This window comes from Onthophagus taurus, chromosome 6, assembly GCF_036711975.1.
Source record: "Onthophagus taurus isolate NC chromosome 6, IU_Otau_3.0, whole genome shotgun sequence".
In the NCBI taxonomy this organism is placed as follows: domain Eukaryota; kingdom Metazoa; phylum Arthropoda; class Insecta; order Coleoptera; family Scarabaeidae; genus Onthophagus; species Onthophagus taurus.
Genome location: NC_091971.1, coordinates 23,830,099 through 23,855,514, shown reverse-complemented (window position 1 = coordinate 23,855,514; position 25,416 = coordinate 23,830,099). Strand labels below are relative to the sequence as shown.

General features: G+C 33.6%; 2 protein-coding genes across 2 annotated transcripts in view; both read right to left on the bottom strand.

Moving 5' to 3' along the window:
- Nucleotides 1-11: 11 nt before the first annotated feature.
- LOC111415649 (zinc finger protein 436-like) lies at nucleotides 12-2,061 on the bottom strand. Its single transcript, XM_023047406.2, has 5 exons — nucleotides 1,636-2,061; nucleotides 781-1,583; nucleotides 598-728; nucleotides 290-541; nucleotides 12-236 (listed from the first exon to the last, which is right to left on the bottom strand). Exons 1-5 carry the CDS (start codon nucleotides 1,783-1,785, stop codon nucleotides 70-72), a joined length of 1,503 nt encoding a protein of 500 aa, XP_022903174.1. The 5' UTR covers nucleotides 1,786-2,061; the 3' UTR covers nucleotides 12-69.
- Nucleotides 2,062-8,809: 6,748 nt separating this feature from the next.
- Nucleotides 8,810-25,416, bottom strand: part of LOC111415652 (maestro heat like repeat family protein c11.1) — a 31,196-nt gene continuing 14,589 nt past the window's right edge. Inside the window, exons 7-8 of the mRNA XM_023047410.2 lie at nucleotides 16,718-19,018; nucleotides 8,810-9,624 (exon numbers count right to left, since the gene is read on the bottom strand). Of these exons, the coding sequence (XP_022903178.2) occupies nucleotides 8,961-9,624; nucleotides 16,718-19,018 (2,965 nt within the window). The 3' untranslated portion in view covers nucleotides 8,810-8,960. The remainder of the gene's footprint in view (nucleotides 9,625-16,717; nucleotides 19,019-25,416) is intronic.

Here is a 25,416-nt window from a genome sequence, read left to right as displayed (position 1 = left end):
AAAACTTCATATTTTGTAATTATATAAATTTATTTACATTACATCAAACTAAAAATAAATAAGAATAAATCAATGAGATTTCATATGAGTTGACAAAGGTCCTGTTTGTGAAAAAGTTTTATGACAAATTGGGCAGGAATATGGTTTTTCCCCAGTGTGTATCCTCATGTGCACTTTTAATGTGGAAGCTTGATAAAAACCTTTATTACAATGTGTACAAATATGATTTTTCTCCCCTAAAAATTCTCAAATAATTCTTTTAGATTTTTTTTTCTTTTATAATTATTACCAGTATGGGTTTTAATATGATTCTTTAAATCTTCATTCCTTGGAAACGATTTATGACAAATCCCACAAATATAAGGCTTCTCCCCAGTATGCAATCTTATATGTTTATTTAATTGAGAAGAACTCACACAACGTCTATCGCAGAATGTACATGCATAAGGTTTAATTCCAGTATGTATTCTTTTGTGAACTTTTAATCGCGAAGGATCTGGAAATCCTTTTCCGCAAGTACCACATATATAAGGACGTTCACCTTTTATTAAAAAAATATTTAAAGTATCATTATAAACAAAAAATCAAAAAAATTACCAGTATGAGTTCGTCGATGAACAATTAAATTTTGTGGCGTTGTAAATCCTTTCCCACAAATATTACAAACATGATCTCTAACTCCCGTATGAGTTTTCATATGCATTGCTAAAGAAGATGCTCCACAAAGTCTTAAATAAATAATAAATTCAAAATTATAACAAATTATCTTATTCATATTACCTTTTTCCACATAACTCACACTTATGAGTTTTAAGCCCTAAATGAGTTTTATTATGTGCTATAAGACCTGTATAGCGAGAGAATGCTTTTCCACAAACAGAACATACAAAAGTTTTTTCATCAGCATGCGCTCGCATGTGTTCCAACAATCGAAATGATTGTGCAAATGATTTTTCACAAATTTCGCATCGAAATGGTTTCTCTCCTGTGTGAGTTCGCATATGTCGTGTTAAATCATCAGATCTTGAAAAAGCTTTATCACATGCAGTGCACGGATGACGTTTTAAACCATTGTGAACTTTCATGTGTCTGCATAAAGTGCTTGGACTTGCAAAATTTCTGTTACAAAGATAACAAGTGTGCCTTTCACTTTTATGAATCTTTTTCATATGCATTTTTAAATCATAAGTAGTTGTAAAACACATTGTACATTGTTCACAGGGATGTATTGGTTGTTCTGTTTCATCAAATTCTTCTACATTACTTGGTTTAGAAGCTAAAGAATTTGAAGTTGTTAGAGTTTTATCAAATTCTATAGAATCAAAAGTTAAACTTTCACTAATTTCAAGTTCTAATTTGTGTCCATCAACTACATCCCCGATATTATCTTGGGATAATTCTAAATTTAATTCACTTTGATAGATTGCTGGTTTCAAATCCATAAAAGTGTTTGCTCTTTCATTTAATAAGTTTCTTAATGTGTTATTTGATTTTTCACAAAGTTGTTTAAAAGAAAACGCGTTGTTTAAATGAGATATGCATTGGAGGCAAAGATGGTCTGGTAAGCCATCATCTTTGCAAACCTGAAAGCAGTGTTTATTTATGTTTGAATCACGTGATTAAATTATTTTAAACCTGTATAGAAGTAATAGAGTTCAACATATCTTCAATGTTAGCGACCAAACCTAAATCTCCAGCAATTGTAAACAAAGGTCTCATTTCGTTTGATTCAAGTAAACAAGTGCGACAAATTTTTGAGAAATCTGTGGCGGTTTCATATGCCATTTTTTGGTTTAAATGGTTTTTACATCTTATAAGAATATGAAGATATTTCTGGTTTTAATGGATTTTAGATGCTTTTTCGTTAAAAAGTAAAATATTTTTAGAATTTTATAGGTTAACTGTCAAAGTGACGTTTCTTTTGATTATTTAGGTTATGTTTTACTTAATTAAGAAAATGCATTAAAATATTATGGTAAATTATTATGGAAAAGTGAATACACAGAATTGAAGTACACACATTTTTCTACACATTGAAGTGTTCCGCGTTGTAAAATTGCTGTATTTGTAACATAAAAAAAATCCTAAAGTTTGTCATAAATAACACTCGATGTAAATCTACTTTTACGAGAAATTAAACATTAAATTGAGATGCCAACGCTTCAAGGATACTAGTAGAATGTAGGAAGAGGTTACGTGTAAGTAGACGTAAAATTGAATTGTTATCTCGAAATTTGGGTAAAACGAAAAATGTACGATTTCATCAAAATATTGGGAATTCGTAAAGAAATCTATATAAATCAATAAAACAAAGCTTTGCCATCCGCCTCATAGATGGCGCTAATTATTAAATTTTTTTCAATATAATTTAGTAAGTGGTTTGCGGATATTATGCGTATATTAATTGTATCGATGTTTAAAAAACAGTATTAATCCAAAATAAAAGGCGAAACATAGTAACATAAATAATAGTATATTATTCAACAAGCGTATAATGGCGGCTGTTACCCACGAAGTGCCACGAAGATGAAGTTGCAACACGAGCGAGTCGCTCGCTCATAAAAACATCGATATTAGAACATCGATGTTTTCCAAAAGTGAAACATCGATGTCGAAAATATCGACGTATTATACGATACATCGATGTTTAAAAAAAATATTCAGTGGCAGAATTTTTATTATAAGAATTATTATAATAATCAATAATTTTTGGACCGCGGTTTGCATCACTAGAAAACTAGAGACAAAATGATGACGATTTGTGTAAAAATTTTTGAAGAAAATAATCTAGAGTTTGATATTGTACTTTTAACCCTTTGTGTCCCAAGAAGTCAAAAATTTTGAAACTTTGTGACAGAATTAAAACGCTATCAAAATACACTCAGTAGAGGCCTTTGGAATCAATTTTAGCAAGATATGCAATCAGCATTAAAATATATTTTCAGTATACAAAAACTATTATTGATAATATAAAAATAATACATTTTTTATTACGTTAGAAAATAAGTAACACTTGCTTTATCTAAATCACATATGACATTCAGAAAAACAGTTCTTTCTTTCATTACAACATAAATAAACATTGCACGCAGTACATTTTGGTCAAAGCTTTGGAAGAATAATTTTCACAACTTCCTTTTTCTTTTGAACTTGCGCTACATTTTCGTGGACGCAGTAAATTTGAATATTTATTTATCAGACTTGTATTTACAGAACGACGAAAATCTGATAGCATATTGAGTAAAAACTTGAGTAACTTTGTGTCAAAAAAGATGCTAATTTAAAAATTTCTGGAAGCCGTATTTATTGAAATTATTAAGACTTATTCTAAATTAAAGCTCAAAGCTTTCTCTTTACAATGATGTATAATAATTGTTGGGTTGGATTGGAAAAATATTGAGAAAAAAAATGTTGCAACAAAACTTACATTTTCGTATAACCTAAAAGTATCAAAAAAGATGCTAATTTAAAAAGCCGTATTTATTGAAATTAAGGAATGAGACTTATTTTAAATTAAAGCTCTTTTTAAAATGATTGTAATAATCTCTCATCACATCTGGACGAATAAGTTTAAATATACCTAAAAACCCTACACTGCGGATTGCGTCATTTTTTATACAGATTCTTCCTTGTATAGTAGAAAGTACCGACAGCTCTAAATGCGCCGAATAGATGACTACAGTTTAAAATGAGTGTTTAAAACTACCGGTACTTTAAAGTACCGTCGGGACACAAAGAGTTAAACTGGTTTTTATCTAATATAAAATTTAAGTCTAACCAGTTTCGGCCCTTGGCCATCTTCAGAGACTCTACAAATTGATTGACATCTCTCATGTTATCCATTTTACAAACAAGTTTCTTAATATTTCTTGTTGTTTTGTAAAAAAAGATCACATATCAATGTTGAAATCAGATTATTAGTTACTAATTTACAAAATTAAAGTTTAAAAAGTTGTAAAATGAAACTAAGGACGAAGTGTTACAAGTTTACAGATTAAAATTTAAGAACGCTCTTTTTTAACGAAAGAAATATTAAGAAACTTGGGAAAAATTCAAGAATCATCATGTGGCTTAAAAGTCGACGACTTTTTTTAATCATTGTGAAATGACCCAAAAAAACACGTTAAAAATATAAAGAAAGTGTGGAAAAGTGACTAACACTAGATTAACTTCAGTTATAAAACTTCTATTACATGATAATTAACTTCAGGTTTAAAATGTCAACCTCACTTTTGACATATTTGTAATCTTCATTAAAAATCCTTTTCCGTCGACCGTGTATTTATATGATTTATAAATGTATACAAAATCATTCATTAATGACACCTATTAATAAACGATTTTCTATTAATAAACGATTTTAAGAAAGTCCGACCGAACTAAATAGTAGTCAATTTAATAAATATTCTCCAATGAAATTTGTAATACCGACCCAACCGACCACTATATCTATTCGGTAAGACTACAAAAATAAATTATGACACATTAAAAGTGAGGTTATTTTGCCAGTGACAGAATTGGGAGATTTTTCAACGATGGATTTTCTCTATTTTGTTGAAAAGACGGTCAACGGAAAAATATTGTAACTAACTCGTATATTAAAATGCGATTAATTATCTCAATAATTAACGCGTTCGCTTCGCTTCGCTCGCTCACGCGTTAAAATATCTCGATAATTAATCGCCTTCATTAATAGACTTGTTGGTTAAATAACTATTAAAATGAGTGCAAACACGACATATTTATCTTCAATATTAATGAAGTTATGGTCAACTTCCTGTTAAGAATGTCAATTTTGACATATTTGTAATCGTCGTGAAAAATCCTTTAAAATGAGTCCAAACATGTTATATTTAATTCCAATATTAATCGAGATATAAGCAACATCCGCTTGGAAATGTCAATGTCATTTTGACATATTCATAATTTTTATAAAATGTCTTAATATTTGTCACAAAAGCAAAAGTATAATAAAAAAAATAAAAAATTAAGGTTGGTATTAATATTTAAAAATTAAATTGCTATCTTCATTGTTGCTAACTTAGGGTTTAATGTTTTTTATTCTAACTTTTTTGTTTTTTGAGATAAGTGCGTCATTTTTGGACTCATTTTAAAGGTTTTTTAATGAAGATGACAAATATGTCAAAATTGAAGTTGACGTTTCAAACCGGAAGTGATTATATTTCCATTAATATTAAAGTTAAATATGTCGAGTTTGGACTCATTTTAAAGGATTTTTTATGAAGTTGACAATTATGTCAAAATTAAAAGTTCGAATTTTTTGGTTTTTTGAGATAAATGTGTCAAGTTTGGACTCACTTTAAAGGTAATAATAAAATTAAAGTTGACATTGTCAACTGAAAGTTTTTTTCACGACTAAACCCGAATGTTTCTAGTTCTCGTTCTAGTTTTAGTTCAATAAAAATATACAACATAGTAATATCTTATGCTAACTAGCGCTATCTACCACTGCCACTACAACTAACACTAGATCGTGAAATAGAAACATTGGGATTTAGTCCCACGTCTCTCAAGACGGTTAAACCCGAATGATTCTAGTTCTAGATCTTGTGTTAGTTCTAGTGATAGTGCTAGTGTAAAACTAGAACTAACACTAGTCCTAGAACTAGAAATATTCGGTCTAGTATTAGTTCTAGTTTTAGTGCAATAAAAATGTGCAACAGTGATATCTTTTGCTAACTAGCGCTACCTTTCGCTGTCGTTTGTAAAATGGATAAGATGAGAGATGTTAATCTATTTGTGGAGTCTCTGAAGATGGCTAAGGGCCGAAACTTGTTAGACTTAAATTCTATATAAAATAAAAGACAAACTTTCAATTTTATACTAACATCTAGAAAACGATACTGACTCGAAATTGTAGGTTCATCTATTTTTTCTATTGTAGAATTTCTTGGTGTATCTAGCATTTTTTGTTTTCAAGTTATTTTGATTTTAAGCTTTTTTTGGCAAATTTCACCATGCTCTTTAAAAGCCCATATCTCAGTTAACGTTCATTAAAAAAAACCTCTAAATTGGCACGATTACTCTTCAGATGTTGTCAAATAGATTGTCATTTCTTGTATCAGAGTATCTTATACAGGATAGTCAAAAATTGAATTACCGTTTCTCCATATTCAATGGCTAGAAAGTCGAAAATTTTAAATGGAATGTCCCGTATTTTTTTACCCTATCAGAAAGGGAATTCATTCTAATTTCTGTTATTAAATTGTTGTTTTTCATTGTTTCATTTATTCGTTTTTCTGTTGGTTATTTTTGGTAAATAAAAGCGAGCAAGCTAAAGGTTATTCAACCATAGTTAATTGTAGAAATAATACCAATAATAATTTAAATAAATTAAACGATGAACTGTCAAAATGTCTTGGCCTGCTAACAAAAACACAAACGGGCTTTGGGATTCTATGTCTGATTTTGATTAATTTTCCAATATCAGGGAAACTACAATAAATATAATCTGTTTTTTATTTAAATCAATTGTCAAAGTGGCGTCAAGTTGGTATTGAAAGTAAAAGCGCATGTCGTGACTTTTACTTTAATTGTGTGCCACCACTGTCTATCAAATTTGTTCAGATTGATTAAAAAACAATTTTCATATAATTTTTTTGCTGCTAAATCTACCATAAAAATGTTAAGAAAGGGTGGAACGGGATGTCAACTGTCTAAACGCGAAAAAAACTCTATAATTAGGTATTGTGAAGAAGTACAGACGGAGACACCAAATACGAATTTAAAATAGATATGTGATAAAGCTTCACGTATTTTTGATGTATGTGTATTGCACTTGAGTTTTAAAATTAAATTTATATTCAACATAATTGTATTAGGTTCACAGCACGACTGTTTTTAAAATTATTCAAACCTACAAAAAATATGAAACTGTAAAAAAAACAAAAACACAAGGGCGTTGTAAAATGAACTACAAGACGGATAATAATTTATATTTTATTAAAGAAGAGTTAGGAAGACAAATACAAAAATTGCATGAAAAGAAACAGTATTTTAATCCTAATGATTTACTTAATTTTGCAAGAAATGAATGTGATTTTACTAATGGTAGATCAAAATGACATAAAATTATAAAATCTATGGGATATAGATATAAAAAGATTAGCAATAGAAAAGTGTTAATTGAACAACCACATATAGTTTCAAAAAGAATTACATTTTTAAAGACATACTTGCAATACCTAGAATCCGGAGCTTGCAATACTTATGTTTTTCTTGACGAAACTTGGATTTACGAAAATGGCACCCAAGTTTATCAATGGGTAAATGAAAATGAAAGATTCGGTATTCCGCAAAGAGCAGAAGGCGAAGGAAAAAGATTTACAATCTTGCACGCAGGCACTTCGTCAGGGTTTTTGCCAAATTGCGATCTCTTGCTCAGTGACAACACGGAGCACAGAGATTATCATAAAAATATGACGTCAATTATTTTTATGGAATGGGTGAAAAATCTATTACTTCCAGCATTAAATAATTTGGGTGCGAAGTGTGCGGTAGTAATGGATAATGCTCCATATCACTCAAAACAAATCGAGAAAGCTCCAAGTTTCTGCACAAAAAAAAATGATATGAAAAAATGGTTAACTGAACATAATATACAGTTTGAACCAACCTTAAATAAAAAATCGTTATGGGAAATAATCCGTTATTACAAGCCTCAAATTGAAAAATCCTTTGAAATTGACAAATTAATAAGAGACCATGGCCATACTGTTCTTCGCCTTCCTCCATACAATTGCAAATATAATCCCATTGAACTATGTTGGGCGTTCTTAAAAACTTATTACAATAAACATGTTCAGTCCAGCTCGGAGAAAAAGATCTGTCGTGTCAAGGAGACTTGGCAAAAAGCTCTTGGTCATTACACTCCGGAGATGTGGGCAGATAGTGTTCGCCACTGTGAAGAACTAATTAAAAAAGATTGGACAACATTAATGGGAAATTCATTAATAATTGAAATGCAGAGCTTTTTTGAATGATCGTTAGCTGAGATATGGGCTTTTAAAGACCATGGTGAAATTTGTCAAAAAACACTTAAAATCAAAATAACTCGAAAACAAAAAACGCTAGGTACCAACAACTTTTATCAAAGTCAACGTATTTTTTTACGTATAATTGAAAGGTGTAATAAAAACTATAGCATTCCATTTAAAATAACGAAGTTGTGGTCTACTTCCGGTAGACCAGAAGGGGTGGCCATCTTGAAAATATTTTAGATCGAAAGTTTAGAATGAACAACCCATGCTACCAAAATTTCAAACCACTACAAATAGTGGAACCTTAAAAAGTTCTAACGAACCAGTTAAGTGAGACACTCTGTATAACATCCTGTTCAAAATTGGCAAAAATAAAATTCCCGCTAAAGCCATAAAGTTGTTTAATTAATCAAGAAAGTCCATCAATTTCTAGTTCTAATTTGTGTCCATCAACTATGTACGTCCCTGATATTATCTTGGGACAATTCTAAATTTAATTCACTTTGATAGATCGCTAGTTTCAAATCCATAAAAGTGTTTGCTCTTTCATTTAATAAGTTTCTTAATGTGTTATTTGATTTTTCACAAAGTTGTTTAAAAAAAAATGCGTTGTGTAAATGAGATATGCATTGAAGGCAAAGATGATCTGGTAATTTTTGAGAAATCTTATAAGAATATGAAGATATTTGTGGTTTTAATGGATTTTAAATGTTTTTTCGTTAAAAAGTAGAAATTTTTAGGTTAACTTCAAAGTGACGTTTTTTTTTTTTGATTATTTAGGTTATGTTTTACTTAACTATGAAAATGGATTAAAATATTCTATTTTTTTTCTATTTATTGATAAAAAGCAGAAAAATTAAAAATACAATAACCCAACAAACAAATATAAGAATATTTTACCATATTATTAACATTATCACATAAGATACTAGAAATAGTTTTTGGGAAAGGTTAATAAAATTATACAACAAATAAGTAAGCGATAGCTTCAGCTCCACTGCTTCTAACTTCTGGATTTTCATCTTTTAAAAGTTGTAACAACCTATAGCTTACGGTATCAAAAGAAACTTGCTTTCGCGTTTCCAGATTTAATTGTGAATATAAAAGACCTGTGACCAATGCAGCACTTCCTCTAATTTGCATACAAGGACTTTTATAATATGATAAACAAGCCATTATTAATTGCGGAAATAATTCTTGTAAATCTTCAGCCAAAACTTTAATAAAATCACTAATAAATTGGATAAATTGCAAAGATCCATCCTCCAAAATATGCTCTTGAATCATCTGGTTCACTTTAGTTGAACGCAAAAAATGGCCAGATTTTCTTAAAGCATATTTGCAACTCTTCACAACATCCAAATCGTCATCGCATAAATGTAATATTAAAGTAATTAAATTTCCATTAACTTGTTCTTGAAATGCTTCATCTGAACCTTTTATTGAATTTGCCAAATCGCCCAAAAGACAAAAAGATGCTCTTCTTAGATTACTATTATCTTGTTGTAGCAAAGGTTTTATTCTTACAGCAGCCATTACTTGGCATTGATTTAAATGATTTTCTTGAACTACTTTTAAAAGTTTTGAAAAACTTAACATTGCTTGTAACACTACATCGGAATCACTAAAATAAAAAAAAAAATTATAATACACACTTTCACATGAAATACACCACCCATTAAGAATTAGACTACAATTTTGAAACTTCGATAAAATACTGCTTTATTATCAACTAAGAAACGATGAAAGTGTAGTTGAAAAAAACAAGACAAAAATTAGCATTTTTCAAGAAAAAGCTAGTAACTCTTCCACCCATGCTCTCTATTATTATTTTATTATTATTGGAACGGGAACGGCCCTTCTCGTTATCGCGGCCTATAAGATCTATTGTAACTTTAGCCCTCCAAAGATTTAGGGCAAATGTAGGTCCTTGATGAACCTTAGTATTGCCCTGAGGTCTTGAATCTTTATGTCGGTAGGTGTCAAGGGAGTTTTACCGAAAATATTGTGTCTTAGACGGCCTCTGGCGACGCAAGTGCACAGTATATGTTTAGCAGTTTCTGACTCGTCGTTGCAAAGTCGACAAGTTTGATCTCAGTTTGTCCAATGTGGAAGAGGTGGTATTGGCATCGCCGGTCAGGTACCCTGAGAGCGTCCTTAGATCCCCCTTGCTGAGGCATAAAACCTCTTTGGTTTTATTTTGCGACGGCGTTATCATACTCTTCGCTTGTCTGTGACCTGGAAGTTCTTCCCAGCGTAAGGCTACCTTTGAGACCTCCCAATTGTTGATTATTTGTTTTAGGTGGATTTTTTGTAGTCCACAGCTAGGTTGGGGTCCAATGAAGAGCGTGTTCGTTGCCTCTTTGGGCAACTTGTCCGCCTTCTCATTGCCCTCAATGTTGTTGTGACCTGGAACCCACCATAGGGTACAGTCGTAATCTTGGGAAATGCACACTCAAGGTCAAGCGCTGTTGTGAGATCCGACATGCCGCTGGCTAAACGGACTGAGCCGACGCACACGAAGCTCTTGTCTCGTGGGCGCTCACGAAGCTCTTGACTCGTGGGCGATCAGCCCTTTTAGCCAGCGGCATGTCGGATCTCACAACAGCGCTTGACCTTGAGTGTGCATTTCCCAAGATCCCGACTGTACATCATTGCCCCTAACGAGTTATCTCAGGTTGCTGGTACACTCTCTGGTCAGTGCGAAGTCACACGTATAGGCCTGAATGGCCTTTAAGGCGGCCCGACTGTCTGTGAAAATGTTTTAGATGCACCTTTCTGTCCCTTCCGTAGGTTCAAAGCGGTGCAGAAGTTTATGAGCAAGAACTTCTGCTTGGAAAATTGTTATGTCCGAGCTGAGGGGCAGTTTAATGTGACTATTTGGTCCATTGATGCCCATGCCTACTCCGGATCTAACTGTCTTTGAAGCATCGGTTTACCAGGCTAGGGCTCCTCTTTTTAGTTGAGACCCTCCCTTCGCCCAATCATCCCTGCTTCTAAATATGACCTTATACGGGTGGTTGAAATTGTATTCTGTCAGTATAAGGTCTGTTTTAATTTCAATCAGGTGATTTAGACATGGCTCCTTGAGGATTTCGAGGTGTCCTCTGAGGTTACCCTGCATCAACTTGACTGAAGAAACTGTTTTCAGTGATAAGGCACTGAAGCTGCCTCCTTTTGTATATATAAATGGAGCGGTGTGAACCCAAGTAGGGCTTCCAAAGCAGCCGTCGGACAGGATCTCATTGCACACGTTATGTTAAGACATGCTAATCGCTGGATTTGTGCCAGCTGTTGTTGTGCTGTCTTATGTTTTGTTTTTGGTGACCAAATCAATGAGGTGTAAGCGACCATGGGCCTGATTATTGCTACGTAGGCCCAGTGAGCCATTCGTGGTTGACACCCCAGTTTCTTCCTAGGAGCCTGCAGCAGATCTGGTTTGTCATAATGGCCTTTTTCCTCACCTTATCTAACAATAAGTGTGAGTTCCAGTTTAGTTTACTGTCTAGTATTACCCCTAGGTGTTTAACTTCTGTTTTGAGATTAATAAGTTTTGCTTTCAATGGAGGGCCCAATGCCTTGGACCATTGGTGCGCGTGGATACCCATCATCCTGCTTTACTACTTTCAATTAACTGTGTCTCGCAGCGCCTTCTCCGCGACAATCGTTTTCATAAATACCTATTTCATATAGCTGATTATGGGAGTCTACGTTCATGTCTCGCGTCTGTGGATTGGGACGATGGTGTTGGTCGTTTAGCGGCCGATGAAGCAGTGAGCATGTTTTACTCTTTTGTTCGTGGAGCGGTCAAGAAATTTGTTCCTCAGAAAACTACCTATAAACGTAGATTTCCATCCTGGTACTCTCTACCAACCATTAAAGGCATTAAGGAAAAACTTAAATTCCATAAGAAGTGGAAGACCACGGGGAACCATACTTATTATGAAACGTTTCGTTTTCTCCGTGCTCGTAGTAAAGCCTTAATCACAAATGATTATAATCTGTTTCTGGGCACCATACAATCTAACATGCGTGATAATCCAAGCGGTCTGTGGTCTTTCATTAAATCAAAAAAGAATGGTAGCATAACTATTCCCGGTAAGTTGTCGTATTGCAATCGGGTGAGCAGGATATCTGCGACCTTTTCGCTGATTATTTCGGATCTGTATTTGTTGAAGGATGCGGGGACGGTAGCCGTGGAGTCTCCTCCCTATACATCGAGCCCTGGTTTATTCGGGACGACATTTTGCATGAATTGTCATCCGTGAGTCCCAGGGCTGGAGCGGGTCCGGATGGTCTGCCCGGCCTATTCTACGGTGAATGTGCATCAGTGCTCACTGAACCACTGGCGTGTATTTTTAAAACCTCCCTTCACACAGCAACTTATCCATCTGAATGGAAGAAGGCACTAATAATTCCCATACATAAATGTGGCGCGCGAAACCTAATTGGGGCAGCCATCTGGGACCGTTGCTATTTCTGCTTTACATAAACAACATTCATACCTGCTTTCACCACTCAAAATTCTGTATGCCGACGACAGCAAGATATTTGCACCTATTTGCTCGCTTGAAGACTGTGCAAAGTCGCAAAGCGACTTGGACAGACTACAAGCATATTGTACAATTAATAATCTTTATATTAATTATGGCAAGTGCAGCAAGATTACTTTCACACGTAAACGCTATCCTACTGCTTTTGATTACTTGCTTGGTTCTAACACCCTCAAACAATCCGAATGCGTTAGAGATCTTGGCGTTCTTTTCGACTCCAAACTTATTTTCTCCGCTCACATTGATTCTATTGTTAACAAGGCCTCCCGGATGCTTGGTTTTTTATGTCGTACATGCCGACCCTTCACTGATCTATCCTGTATTCGTTCACTTTATTTCGCCTATGTGTCTTCAGTACTTAACTATGCATCTACAGTTTGGAACCCTCAATATCGCATTTACATTGTTTACATTGATCGCTTGGAGTAAGTACAAAAGCGTTTTCTTAGGTACCTTGCACATAAATTTTTCTCACCTTACTGCGACTATGCCCGCAGCTTTCCTCCAGGCGCAATATAAATAATTTAATTTTTCTCTACAAACTTATTAACGGTATTGTTGACTGCTCCACGATACTCTCTGAGATACAGTTTAAAGTTCCAGCGCATCCCGTGAAAAGTCACTATTCTTTGTGTCGCGCACTAATACCTATGCACTTTCAAACTCCGCGATTCCTCGCCTTATGTCTACTTTCACCCATTATTGCTCAGATTCTGATATATTCGCTGCCCCCTTGTCGTCGTTTATAAGCTGACTGTTTTTTCTTTTGTTTTTACTTTTGTTAATATATTATCTGTTGATTTTTTGCTTACATATTATTGTTAATTTCAACCATTGTCGTTTTCTTGTTATTCAGAATTATCTATTTCTGTTAAGAATTCTTGTTAACTGCATATTTTTTATTGTACTTATTAGCGGATGCTTCGCTGGGCTTGACCCGTCTGCATCCCAAACACATTTAAATAAATAAATCACTGAAGATGATCGATGTCATTTCATTGATGAACCCACCCTTGCCGTTCTTGACACCATGCAAGTCTGGCTTGCTTTATAGGTGTTAATGGAAGCCGAAGGTAAGGACGGTATGAATGAAACCTAAAGGAAGAAATTCTTCTGTAAACAGTTGCCATCGATAAGTGTCGATTCAAAGCTTTCATCCAATTCACAGCAATCGACCTTGTTGTTTGAAATCGATCCCTGGTAGCCATCAGCCTAAGGAGTCGGTCTTTACGTGCGTTACTTCTTTGGGCGGGTCTTCCAGAAGGATGGCGCCTCTGAATACCTTCTTCGGATTATAAAGACCATATCCGAGCAACTGTACTGTGTCCAGTAATGTGACGTCGCACTGGGGGCATTACCAAGGTCCGTCGAGTAAACATATTGTATAAGTTAATAATAAAGACTAAAAAGGCCTCTTCTTCTCTAAATAATATATTTATTATATTTTATTTACATGGTACCGGTTTCGACATGTTCACATGTCATCATCAGCCAAATCTACAAAGCATCAGATCACTGAAGAAGAACATTAAAATGAAATATATGTGGGATTCCCCCTTGAAAGCGCTAACGAATAAGAAGATCGAACCGTCGAACAGTTGCCTCTGAAAGCTGATAACCAGAAGAAGCAATCGTACGTCATAAAAGAAACTAAAGAAGAAAAACCAGGCTATAAGCAGTTATATCTTAACAACAAATTATTCTGTGGATTTATAGACACTGGAAGCGACTTGAATTTAATTAAAGTTAGTAGCTATTTAAAATTAGGTTCGCCAAATTTCGAAGAGACGTCAATTTCTTTGCGAGGACTGGTAAACACGGTATTTACTACGGGTAAATTCAACGGTAATATAAACGTAGACGAGTATGGATTTAAAACGACTGTACACATAGTACCTGATGATGCCATGCCCATGGATTTACTTATTGGTAAGCCGATATTAGAAAAAGTGACGTTGACAATATCTTCTAACGAAATTAGATTTTGTAATCATCTACCAAAGGAAGAAATAAGTGTCTCTGAGGAAAATGAAATATTTCTGATAAACACAGAAAATGATTTAGATGTTGGTAGATACGAATATTACGACAAAGTTCAACAGTTGATTGAAAACTACAAACCAAAGAAATGTTCAACTTCAACAAACATACAGACGAAAATTATTTTACAAGATGATGCACCAGTTTATCAAGCACCGAGAAGATTGTCAATGCCAGAAAGATATGAGGTAGGCAGGCAAATTGAAAATTGGTTGAAGGACGGCATCATAAGAGAGAGTACATAGGATTTCGCCAGCCCTATTGTACTTGTAAAGAAGAAAGACGGAAGTACTCGCATTTGTGTTGATTATCGTAAGTTGAATAGGAAGATAATAAAAGATCGTTACCCTCTTCCTGTAATAGAGGATCACATTGATTTGTTGGCTGACGCAAGAATCTTTACAACATTGGATTTGAAAAATGGATTTTTCCATGTTCCTATAGCCGAAGAAAGTGTGAGATACTTCATTCGTAACTCCAGGTGGACAGTATGAATTTCTACGTACTCCGTTTGGTCTGTGCAATTCGCCAGCAGTGTTTCAACGTTACATAAACAATGTTTTCAAAGACTTAATTCAAGAAAGAGTCGTGATTTTGTACATGGATGATATTATTATACCAGCGAGTGACGTTAATCAGGCTTTTGCGAAATTAGAAAAAGTTTTAAAGATAGCAATGGACAATGGATTAGAATTCAAATGGAAGAAATGTCAATTTATTAAAAGCACGGTAGAATATTTAGGACATGAAATAGAAAATGGTTTTGTTAAACCAGCAAAACAAAAAATTAAGGCTGTTGTGAATTTTCCAAAACCGACAACAATAAAATAAATTCAAAGTTTTCTGGGCCTTACTGGTTGTTTCAGAAACTACATCGCTGAGTATTCTTTGATTGCAAAACCGTTAAGCGATATGTTAAGGCAAGACAAACAGCTTGTATTTGGAAAAGAAGAAGAGCAAGCGTTTGAGACTCTTAAACAGATTCTAACTAGTGAACCAGTATTGAAAATTTTTAACTATTACAATAAAACTGAACTGCATGTAGATGCAAGCAAAGAAGGATTTGGGGCAGTATTGCTGCAGAAAGACCAGATAATGAAGGTGCAAGAAGAAAACCGACGGAACTATAACAAGAAACGGAAAATTGCCACTATATACCATATAGGTGATCTCGTAGCCATCAAGAGAACACAGTTTCAAACCGAATCTAAATTGTTAACTAAATTTTTAGGTCCATATCGGGTTGTTAGAGGTATTGGTCCCGACCGGTATGATGTAGGAAAGGTTGGTAACCACCCAGGTCCGCGAAAGACATCCAGCAGTGCTGACCACATGAAACCCTGGTGTCCAAGCAATCCATTCGAGGCGAATGAATCCCAGGATGGCCGAAATGTGGGATTCCCCCTTCAAAGCGCTAACGAATAAAAAGATCGAACCGTCGAACAGTTGCCTCTGAGATCCCGAAGAGCAACAGTCGTATTTGTAAAACGTTCCGATCGTATTAATGTTCTTTTATTTCAAATTATAAGTTTTAAAGTGTACCCCTAGAAATGATTAAAATAAACATTATTTTATTATGAAGTGAAAGTTTAATAAAAACACCCCTAGAAATAAATTAAATAAAACGTGAAACGTGAAATGTATTTCTAAAAATCGAAATGTCGAAACCGGTACCATGTAAATAAAATATAATAAATATATTATTTAGAGAAGAAGAGGCCTTTTTAGTCTTTATTATTAAATTATACCCCTAAATCATGGATTTTTTAAGATATTGTATAAGGTTGTCCAATTCCCTATTAATATGATAAGTTATGATAACCAATACTCAACGGACCTTGAGGCATTACAAGACGTCTACTTGACAGTTTGACAATCAAATAAGCTGACATTTTATGGGCATAAATTCATTAATTGTTAGGAACAAAATATTGAAAATTGGAGATAACAATGGTACAGGAAACATAACAGTTGAGTTTTTTCGGCGGAAACTTTCATCGTTTCTTAGTTGATAATAAAGCATTATTTTACTAAAGTTTAAAAATTATAGTTAGAATTTTAGTGGGTGGTGGATTTCATATGAAAGTGAGCAGTTCTTAATAAATTTTTAATTTAATTACTTACTCAACTGAATTATAATCTAATCCTTGCATAAAAACGTTTAATAACGACCCGCAATGTCGATAAATGATATCGTTATTTAAATTTTCAGCACCATAACCTAATCCTTGTAAATATAATTTTCGTACCATAGTGCTTGAATCACCTTGAATATCCAAAAGCATTTCCAAAACGTTTTCGGAGAGTACATTTTGGTTCGTTAATTTACATTTTAATAAAGATCCGAAAAACACAGTAACTCCTATTCTTTGCAATTCAATTTCTGTTCTAATATAAGGTCCCATTGATGCAACTAACCATCCTAAAGATTCTGGCATTTGTTGACAAATTGTTTCGGTAATTTTAGGAACTGTTTCAATGAATGAATTTAAATTATCCGTACATAAATATAATTCTGCAGCTCCTTTAGCATTTTCAACGTTCTGTAGGAATAGTTTTAAAGCATCCAAGGCGATTTTAAACGGATTTAATTTATAGGCTTCACGATTTAACGTTGTTTTATTATGCAAAATTGGAGGTGAAGCGTTGATGTAAGAAGCTAAAGTTATATAAAGTAAAGTAAATAATTCCGAGAAATCTTTTTTGCATATTTCGTGGCTTTGTGGACTTTTAAATATTTCCAAAAATGCACAAATTGCTTGTAAAGTCGATAAAGTTGCTATTCGATTCGTTTCCGACTGCATTTTAATTTCTTCATAAAACGGGTATGATTTTAAAATTTTCTTTAAAATAGCAAAAATATCAGAAATCATTATTGATTCATTTGAAATTGAATACCAAGCGTTGCAAGTTGATTGATCAAACGGTAAAGATTGTTGCAATAAAACAATAACAATCGGTTTTAAGTGATGTTGCGCTAAATTATTTATCGCGTTCAAAGAGTTTCCTTTTGTTCTTAAATCATGAATTTTAATTAAACTTTCTAATAGCTTTGAAACTAAATCGGACACATTTTGTTGTAAATCGCCGCCTTTCAATTTAAACAAATTGTTTAAAACAACACTTGTTCCGTTTGAACTTGAATTTTCAACATCTAATAATCCATCGATTAAGTATTCAGCAAAATGTCCAATTTGAAATTTGGGTATATTCATTGAGACGCAATTTGCCAAATCCGTCGTTAAATTAAATAATAATTTTGGATCTTCAGTTGTAATTTGCTCTTGGACGTGCATTAAAGAGTTACTTAATTGTTTGTCGTGATCTCGCATTTTTCCTTCGTATCTCCCCGCGATTGATAAAATTAAACAAACACAATCCAACGCGACTTTTCTCGCAGTTTTATTTGGATCTGTACACCTCGGAATAATTCGTGCTAAAATTAATCCGGTTTGTCCAAAAGTACTTGGTCCTTCATAAGCAAATTTAACATGATCCAAATAAGTTTGTAGAGCTATTCTTAAAGCTTCTAAAGCTGGTAAACGTTGTTCAATTTTTTTCTTAACCAACCATGGCTCTAATAACGTTACAATCTCATCTAAAGTTGCAGGAGAAAGTGTTTGTAATAACAGTTCTTGTACTAACGTATTTAATTTTGAAAAACTTAAATAAACAGGCGGCGCTAATTTCAAATTTCCGTAATTCTCGTTTGTTAATTTGCAATATATAGCGCTTGCATTAAAAACATTATCAAAACATAATTTTAATAAGTTTAAACGTTGATCGGATTCTAAGGTATGTGGTAAACGAATTAATGATGTAAAAACCGGAATAATAACCGGAAATAATTCAACGTATTCAGGCCCATTATGTAACAACATTTGTGAAGAGACTGTTGTTAAAACTTCATCTCGAGATTGCATATAAATATGAAGTTTATTTCGATTCGGATGCATACAATCGCCGATAGCGCCCAATGTTTTTAAAGAAACTTTTTTTATAATAAAATCTTTAGTCGTTTGTAATTCGTTTAAAACGAATTGTAAAATTTCCGATTCAATCGTTTGTAATAAAATTTCAACGGGGGCTTCTTTACAAACTTCTCCATAACTGGTTATAACCAAAAATCTTATTCGTTCCAATTCAATTTCTTTACTTTGATCTTTAATAAAAGTAAACTTAAATATTGATTGACTCTTTTTTATTAAAACTTCTTTTCTGATTGTTGATAATGTGTCGAGAACTAAACGTAAATTTGATCTTGATGAGATTCCGATTGCTTCTGAACATGATAAAAGTTCATCTTGATCAAATGGTTTCACACTTTGCAGGATTATATTTAATATTTGTTCAACCAATTTTTTATTGGTTAAATAACAACTTATTACTGCCAAAGTTTTTAATAATAAACGTTTCTCCATATTTCTATAACAAAACATCAAATTAATTGTACAATAAAAAAGTTTTGTTATGTAAAGTAACCGATATTGGCGGTAAAATCATTTTAAACAGTTTATGGAAAAATCTCTGAAATGAAGATTTAATTTTTTTGCAATTTTTTGGTGTAGATTTCAATTTTTTCCTCCAGTTTTATTACGGAATATGAAATAGAATCTTTTTCTCAATCTAGTACACTCAATAATAATATTGGTTACATAAGAAAATTTTCGAGAAAAATTACTTTAAAGATTAACTTCTTCAAATTTGCTTGACATGATAAAAATAGCAGTAGCCATGAGTAACTATGGCAACCAATTATTTTAAACAATTTCCTAAGTGTCAAAAACTGATTTAGTAAAGCTTGTTGAAGTGTGGTGGCGCGCCATCTTGTTGGAATAACTGCCATTGGAATTCAGGCGTGACAACATTATGATATCGTTTTGAAAAAATCTCCCTCTAGTTAAGGCTGTTCAATCGCTAAGAATTTTTATATGTAATCTTTCAAACAATATATCTCGGTTAATATGAGAGCAAAATGCATGATTCTTTCTGCTCTGAAATCAGGAAACAGTACCCTAGTGGGCACGCATGCCCATTTATTTATTAAAAAAAATACAACAATTAAATTATTTAATACGCGTAAATTGCATCATTAGCGAAAAAATAATATGCGTGCCCACTAGAGAAGGTTTCATATAGTAGTCATGCAAAATTTCAGAAACCAATCTTTCTCCATAATTTCTCAATAATTTTTTGAAAATTCAGTATTAATATTCGAATTGCTTCGCTAACTTCAACGTAGCTGCGCCCCTAAAGAATCAAGGGTGGCGCCGAGTTTTTGCCAGCACTGTCTGTATTTATATTGTGGCTTTTTTATCGAAAACCAAATGGTAAGAATTAGAAATGCACTCCTTTAAAATAGAAGTTCATATGTAGCAGTATGTAGGTAGTAAAGGTAGTACAACAGTAAAAGTCGGTTTTAAAGTTTTACTTGTGTTTTTCCTTTTTTCTGTGAACAATTTTATTAGCAGTGTGTGGAGCGTACACCACATAAGAATCGCTTTATTATTTTATTATAATAATCAATACTTAATTTTAATGATAACGTGCAAGGGATAACGTGTATTTTAATAGTAGTAATGTTGTTCAAAAAAGAAATTAATAATAATAATTGTTTTTTATAAACATACTAACGAATAACGTAGTAACAGCAAAAGGCAATTTGATTCGCTGATAGCTCGCTACACAGTGTATTAATAAAAAAGTTTGTATGGTTTAGTTATAGGAACTTAGTGACGATTTTGATGGTGGATCCTACCAACTAAGATGCCACATTGCAGCAATTCCGTTCAATTGTCGTGAACATTATTTAAACAAAATTGCAGAAAATATGGGAAAGAAATTAGAACACTGCACTGAAAAGAGTTGTGAACAAAAATATTGCAAAAGGGTTAGACCAATTGCGCTATAAGCAGGCAGCGACTATGGAGATGTTGTGGAATTACCACCACAAGAAGAAATTCATAAAAGACAAGAAGTGATATTCAATTTACTGAAAAAAAAACAAAAGAAGAAGCAGATAGAATAGAAGAACGTACTAGATGTCAACAGGATTACTATCCTTGTTGGAGACAAGAAAGGTTATAAAGATTAACAGTTTCAAATTTTGGAGTAGTGCGCAAAAGAAAACCATCAACACCGCCCAACAATCTTTTAAAATACCTATTGGGAAATAGTTTTCGAGGAATCAAAGCCACCGAATATGGTTACCAATATGAAAAAACAGTAATAGAAGGTTTTCAAAATATTTCTGGGCCACATGTAGATCCATGTGGTTTATATGTAGGTCAAGGAGAGTTTTATTTTTTAGGAGCAAGTCCAGATGGGGTAATCCATAGCGATAATTCCATGATAGAAATGAAATGCCAATATAATTTAAGAAACATATTCATAGAAGATGGCATCCACAACAAAAAAAATAATATACACTACTCTCCAAAATTATCGCACCACCTAAATTATGCATTAAGTTTAAAGGTTTTTTTTTTTGAATCAACGGATGGATTTTGATGATTCTTTCTTCACGGTATAGGTTGATTTTTAAGGAAGAAATGTGTTGATGGTTTCTGACAATTGTCAACGTTTTACCCATATACGGGGTGTAAAAAGAAATTTATGTTTTTTCTTCTGATTTTGCAACACCCTGTGAAATTTATCAGAAAGAACCGCTACATTCCATTTACATTACGTTAGAATGGAAACTCTTCTCTACATTTTCGTTCAAGAATCATCTCGATATCTCTTTTATCAAGGAAGATACACATTTTTTAAGTTTGACTTAATTTTATTGATAGTCCTTACTAATGAAACAAGCAGGCTATGAAATATCAAACAGTTTGACAGAAATGCTTGTTAATTTTATTTACGCATTTAGCAAGTTGCTGCTTTGTGTTATTAAGTGTTTATTTGACATGGGCCGTATTTCAAGACATTTAAACCGCGATGAGTGTGTTGAGGCAGTTACTTTAGGCAATGAAGGAATAAGTTATCGTGAAATAGGCTTGAGATTAGGAATTTCTCATACAACAATATCACGTACAAGACGACCTGGACAAGGAAGAAGGAGAGTCACAACACTACGCCAAGATCGTTTTATTAGACTTCGTGCTTTAAGGGAACGTTTTGTTACAATGAGAAACTTACAGATACAAGTAGCAGATGTTCATAATATTCGAATTAGTACTAACACTGTACAAAGGCGTCTCGCCGAAGGTGATTTGCATGCAAGGATTCCTGCCAGAGCACCAAATTTAAACGCAAATCATCGTAGAAGGAGATTGCAATTTGCCAGAGAACATCTTGACTGGAATGCTGATGACTGGGAACAAGTACTGTTCACAGAAGAATCAAGGTTTTGTTTATACAGCTCAGATAGACGTTTAAGAGTAATTCGACGGCCCAATGAACGCTATGCACAGTGCAACATACGACCGACAACTTTATTTAATGGAGGATCTGTAATGGTTTTGGATGTAATGACTTGTTTCTTGTTTCATTTTCTGTGCGTTATAATATTGTACTAGTTTTGTACAGGGTCTGTTACAGGGTAATTCAAATTCGACCTCCACCATTGGGATCAACTCAGAAACCATAAGAGATACAGAAATGGTTAAATGGGGGCAAAGTTGCGTATCTTAGAGCTCATCATTTTTCAACTAAGTTTTTGGAAAAACGCGCCGAAAAACATAAAAATGACTTTTTCGTTTTTTGCCTATAACTTCTTGATTTTTCGTTTTTTCGTGAACCAGAGGCGGCGCTACCGTGGGGTGCAAGGGGTGCATTGCACCGGGCGCTGCCTAAAAGGGGGCGCCGGCGCCTTTTTAATGTTTCCTCCAACAATATCTTATCTTTCTTTTGCAGTATTTACACCTGTCAGTAGTAGCTAGTCTTCAGAAAGCAGTATTTAATCTCCACAAAGCAATTTTAGTCTTTAGAAAGCTGTATTTAGTGTTCCTGACGCTGTATTTAGACCTGTCGGCAGTATCTAGTCTTCAGAAAGCAGTATTTAGTCTTCTAGAAGCAGTATCTAGTCTTCTGCCAAAGTTATGTATGTTTTCTCCAAAATATTTTATCTTTCTTTTGCAGTATTTAGACCTGTCAGTAGTAGCTAGTCTTCAGAAAGCAGTATTTAATCTCCACAAAGCAATTTTAGTCTTTAGAAAGCAGTATTTAGTTTTCCAGCCGCTGTATTTAGACCGGTCGGCAGTATCTAGTCTTCAGAAAGCAGTATTTAGTCTCCTAGAAGCAGTATCTAGTCTTCTGCCAAAGTTATGTATATTTTCTCCAAAATATTTTATCTTTCTTTTGCAATATTTAGATCTGTTAGCAATATCTAGTCTTCAGAAAGCAGTATTTAGTCTCCACAAAGCAATTTTAGTATTTAGAAGGCAGTATTTAGTGTTACAGACGTTGTATTTAGCCCTGTCGGAAGTATCTAGTCTTCAGAAAGCAGTATTTAGTCTTCTAGAAGCAATATCTAATCTCCTGCCAACATTATGTATGTTTTCTCCAACAATATCTTATCTTTCTTTTGCAGTACTTAGACCTGTCAGCAGTATCTAGTCTTCAGAAAACAGTATTTAGTTTCCACAAAGCAATTTTTGTCTTTAGAAATCAGTATTTAGTGTTCCAGATGCTGTATTTAGACCTGTCGGCAGTATCTAGTCTTCAAAAAGCAGTATTTAATCTTCCAGAGCAGTATCTAGTCTTCAGAAAGCAGTATTTAGTTTTTTAGAAATAGTAACTAGTCTTCTGCCAACGTTATGTATGTTTTGTTCTTGATACTGACAGCTATTTCTTTCTGGGTGTCTATCATCATCTTTTTGGGAACCTCTTATTATCTATACGGATCTTGTACCACCCGTTACCTCATTTCTGCAGCTGTTACTTTGCTTTTGTGCTTGTCCTGCATTGGCAAAGTTTCCGTATTGGTGATTTGCTGTCCTGTGCAATAACAAGACAAGTCCATTGGTTTCTTTTTCATATTCTTCGCATTCTTTTATTGAACACATAAGTATTGCCATGAAAAATCATGTTTGGTTTATAATCAATTTTTTGTTTTCTCTGAACAGTAATTTCAGACTTCATGTGGACTTTGAACAATGTAATTCCTGTTTTTTGCTGAAGTCTAGTTTATAACTATTGCAATTTCAGACTTTTTCTTGCAAATTAACCTTCTGACCAGAGTATTCCCGACTATTCCCTTAAGTTTGGTTTTTCACCAGTATAATTCTTAAATTTTTGCTGAAGTATGGATTATGATTATTCCAGTCTTTTTTAAGTTTATTTATATTTCTTTGATTATATATATTTTTTTAATTAAAATGCATTTTTTAATTTTTCCCCCGCATTTTGGGCTGCTTTGGGGGGCCACTCCGGTTCGAAAGTGACATTATTCTTTGTCATTAGAATTAAAATAGTAGACTAATACTGATTTAAGATGGCTTTTACAAACTTTTATTTTTTTTTGTTTTTCGGTCACATTTTAAAAACTAAAACGGCTAGATCCAAAAACTTAGTTGAAAAATGATGAGTTCTAAAATACGCAACTTTGCCCCCATTTAACTATTTCTGTATCTCTTATGGTTTCTGAGATCCCAATGGTGGGGGTCGAATTTGAATTACCTGTATATGTATATGGCAAACTACTGGCACTATTTTTGTGAAAATTTGCATACAGGGTTTACCCGAAGTGTTCGTTTCAGCTAAAATGTTTTCAGATTTCTCCAACTTCCGGTTATACCGGAAACAACTTCGTTATTTTAAATGGAATGTACCAATTTTTATCGAATTTTCGAGATCCCCGCTAAATTTTAATATAATTCGATATGTCATCATATGTGTAGAGTGCAATATTTTTGAATTATTTCAGTTTTTTCGAAAATTTTGGCAGACAACCCTTCACATTAAAAATAATTTTTCGAAATTACACTCGAGTCCAGCTAAATATTCTTAGGATTTGCACAGAGAGGACCCATAGCTTACATAACCCTTGAAAAGTTTTTTAAAAAATTATACAGGGATCAGAAATTTGCGCAGAATTTCCCTATCTCGAAAAGTTGAAAACTTCATTTTTTAAATGGCAACCCCAAATTTTCCTTCAGCAGCGTATTGTACGCTGAAAAATAAGAGAACTTTGTCATTACATCCCTATATCTAAAATGTATGGTTTTCGTAGAAACTTGAAAAAACTGAAATTAGAGATGTGCAGAAATAGAAATTCTACAAGACAAACACAACAGCTTACCCAACATACTGAATCATGAGATAGAGACAGCAATGAAACAAAAGAAAAATATAAAAACAATAAGACTAGATAACATTGAGGCGAAATTCTTAAAACTACTAGATGAAGAAGGAATAACCTGTACCACGGACATTTTTAACAAAGTGTATAACTCAGGAAATATCCCTAGCTTTCAGAACTGGGAGAAGACATCTGCCGTCATCTAAAAGCGGCCTACGACACCGCATGGAGTGAAGGACTTTAAGTTCCTAAGCTTAATAGGAAGTTCCCTTGTAAGACACTGGGGTTGCTAGTGAATAATATGCTCTGTGACAAGTCCTTTTGGATCAAACGCAGAGCTACACAAAAATATTAAATGTCGGACTACCCCAAGGATCCGTCCTTGCGCCAACTCTTTTGTATCTCTGCATTGCAGAGATGCCGGAATCCTAGCGATACTACTAGCGTAAAATTCGCATACGCAGATTATTTAGCTCTGGCTGTTAACCGTAATACAGTGGAGGAGACGAAGGGAATTCTGACAAGCGATCTGATGATAGTATTATAGAAAATGGAAATTGACACCTAATCTAAACAA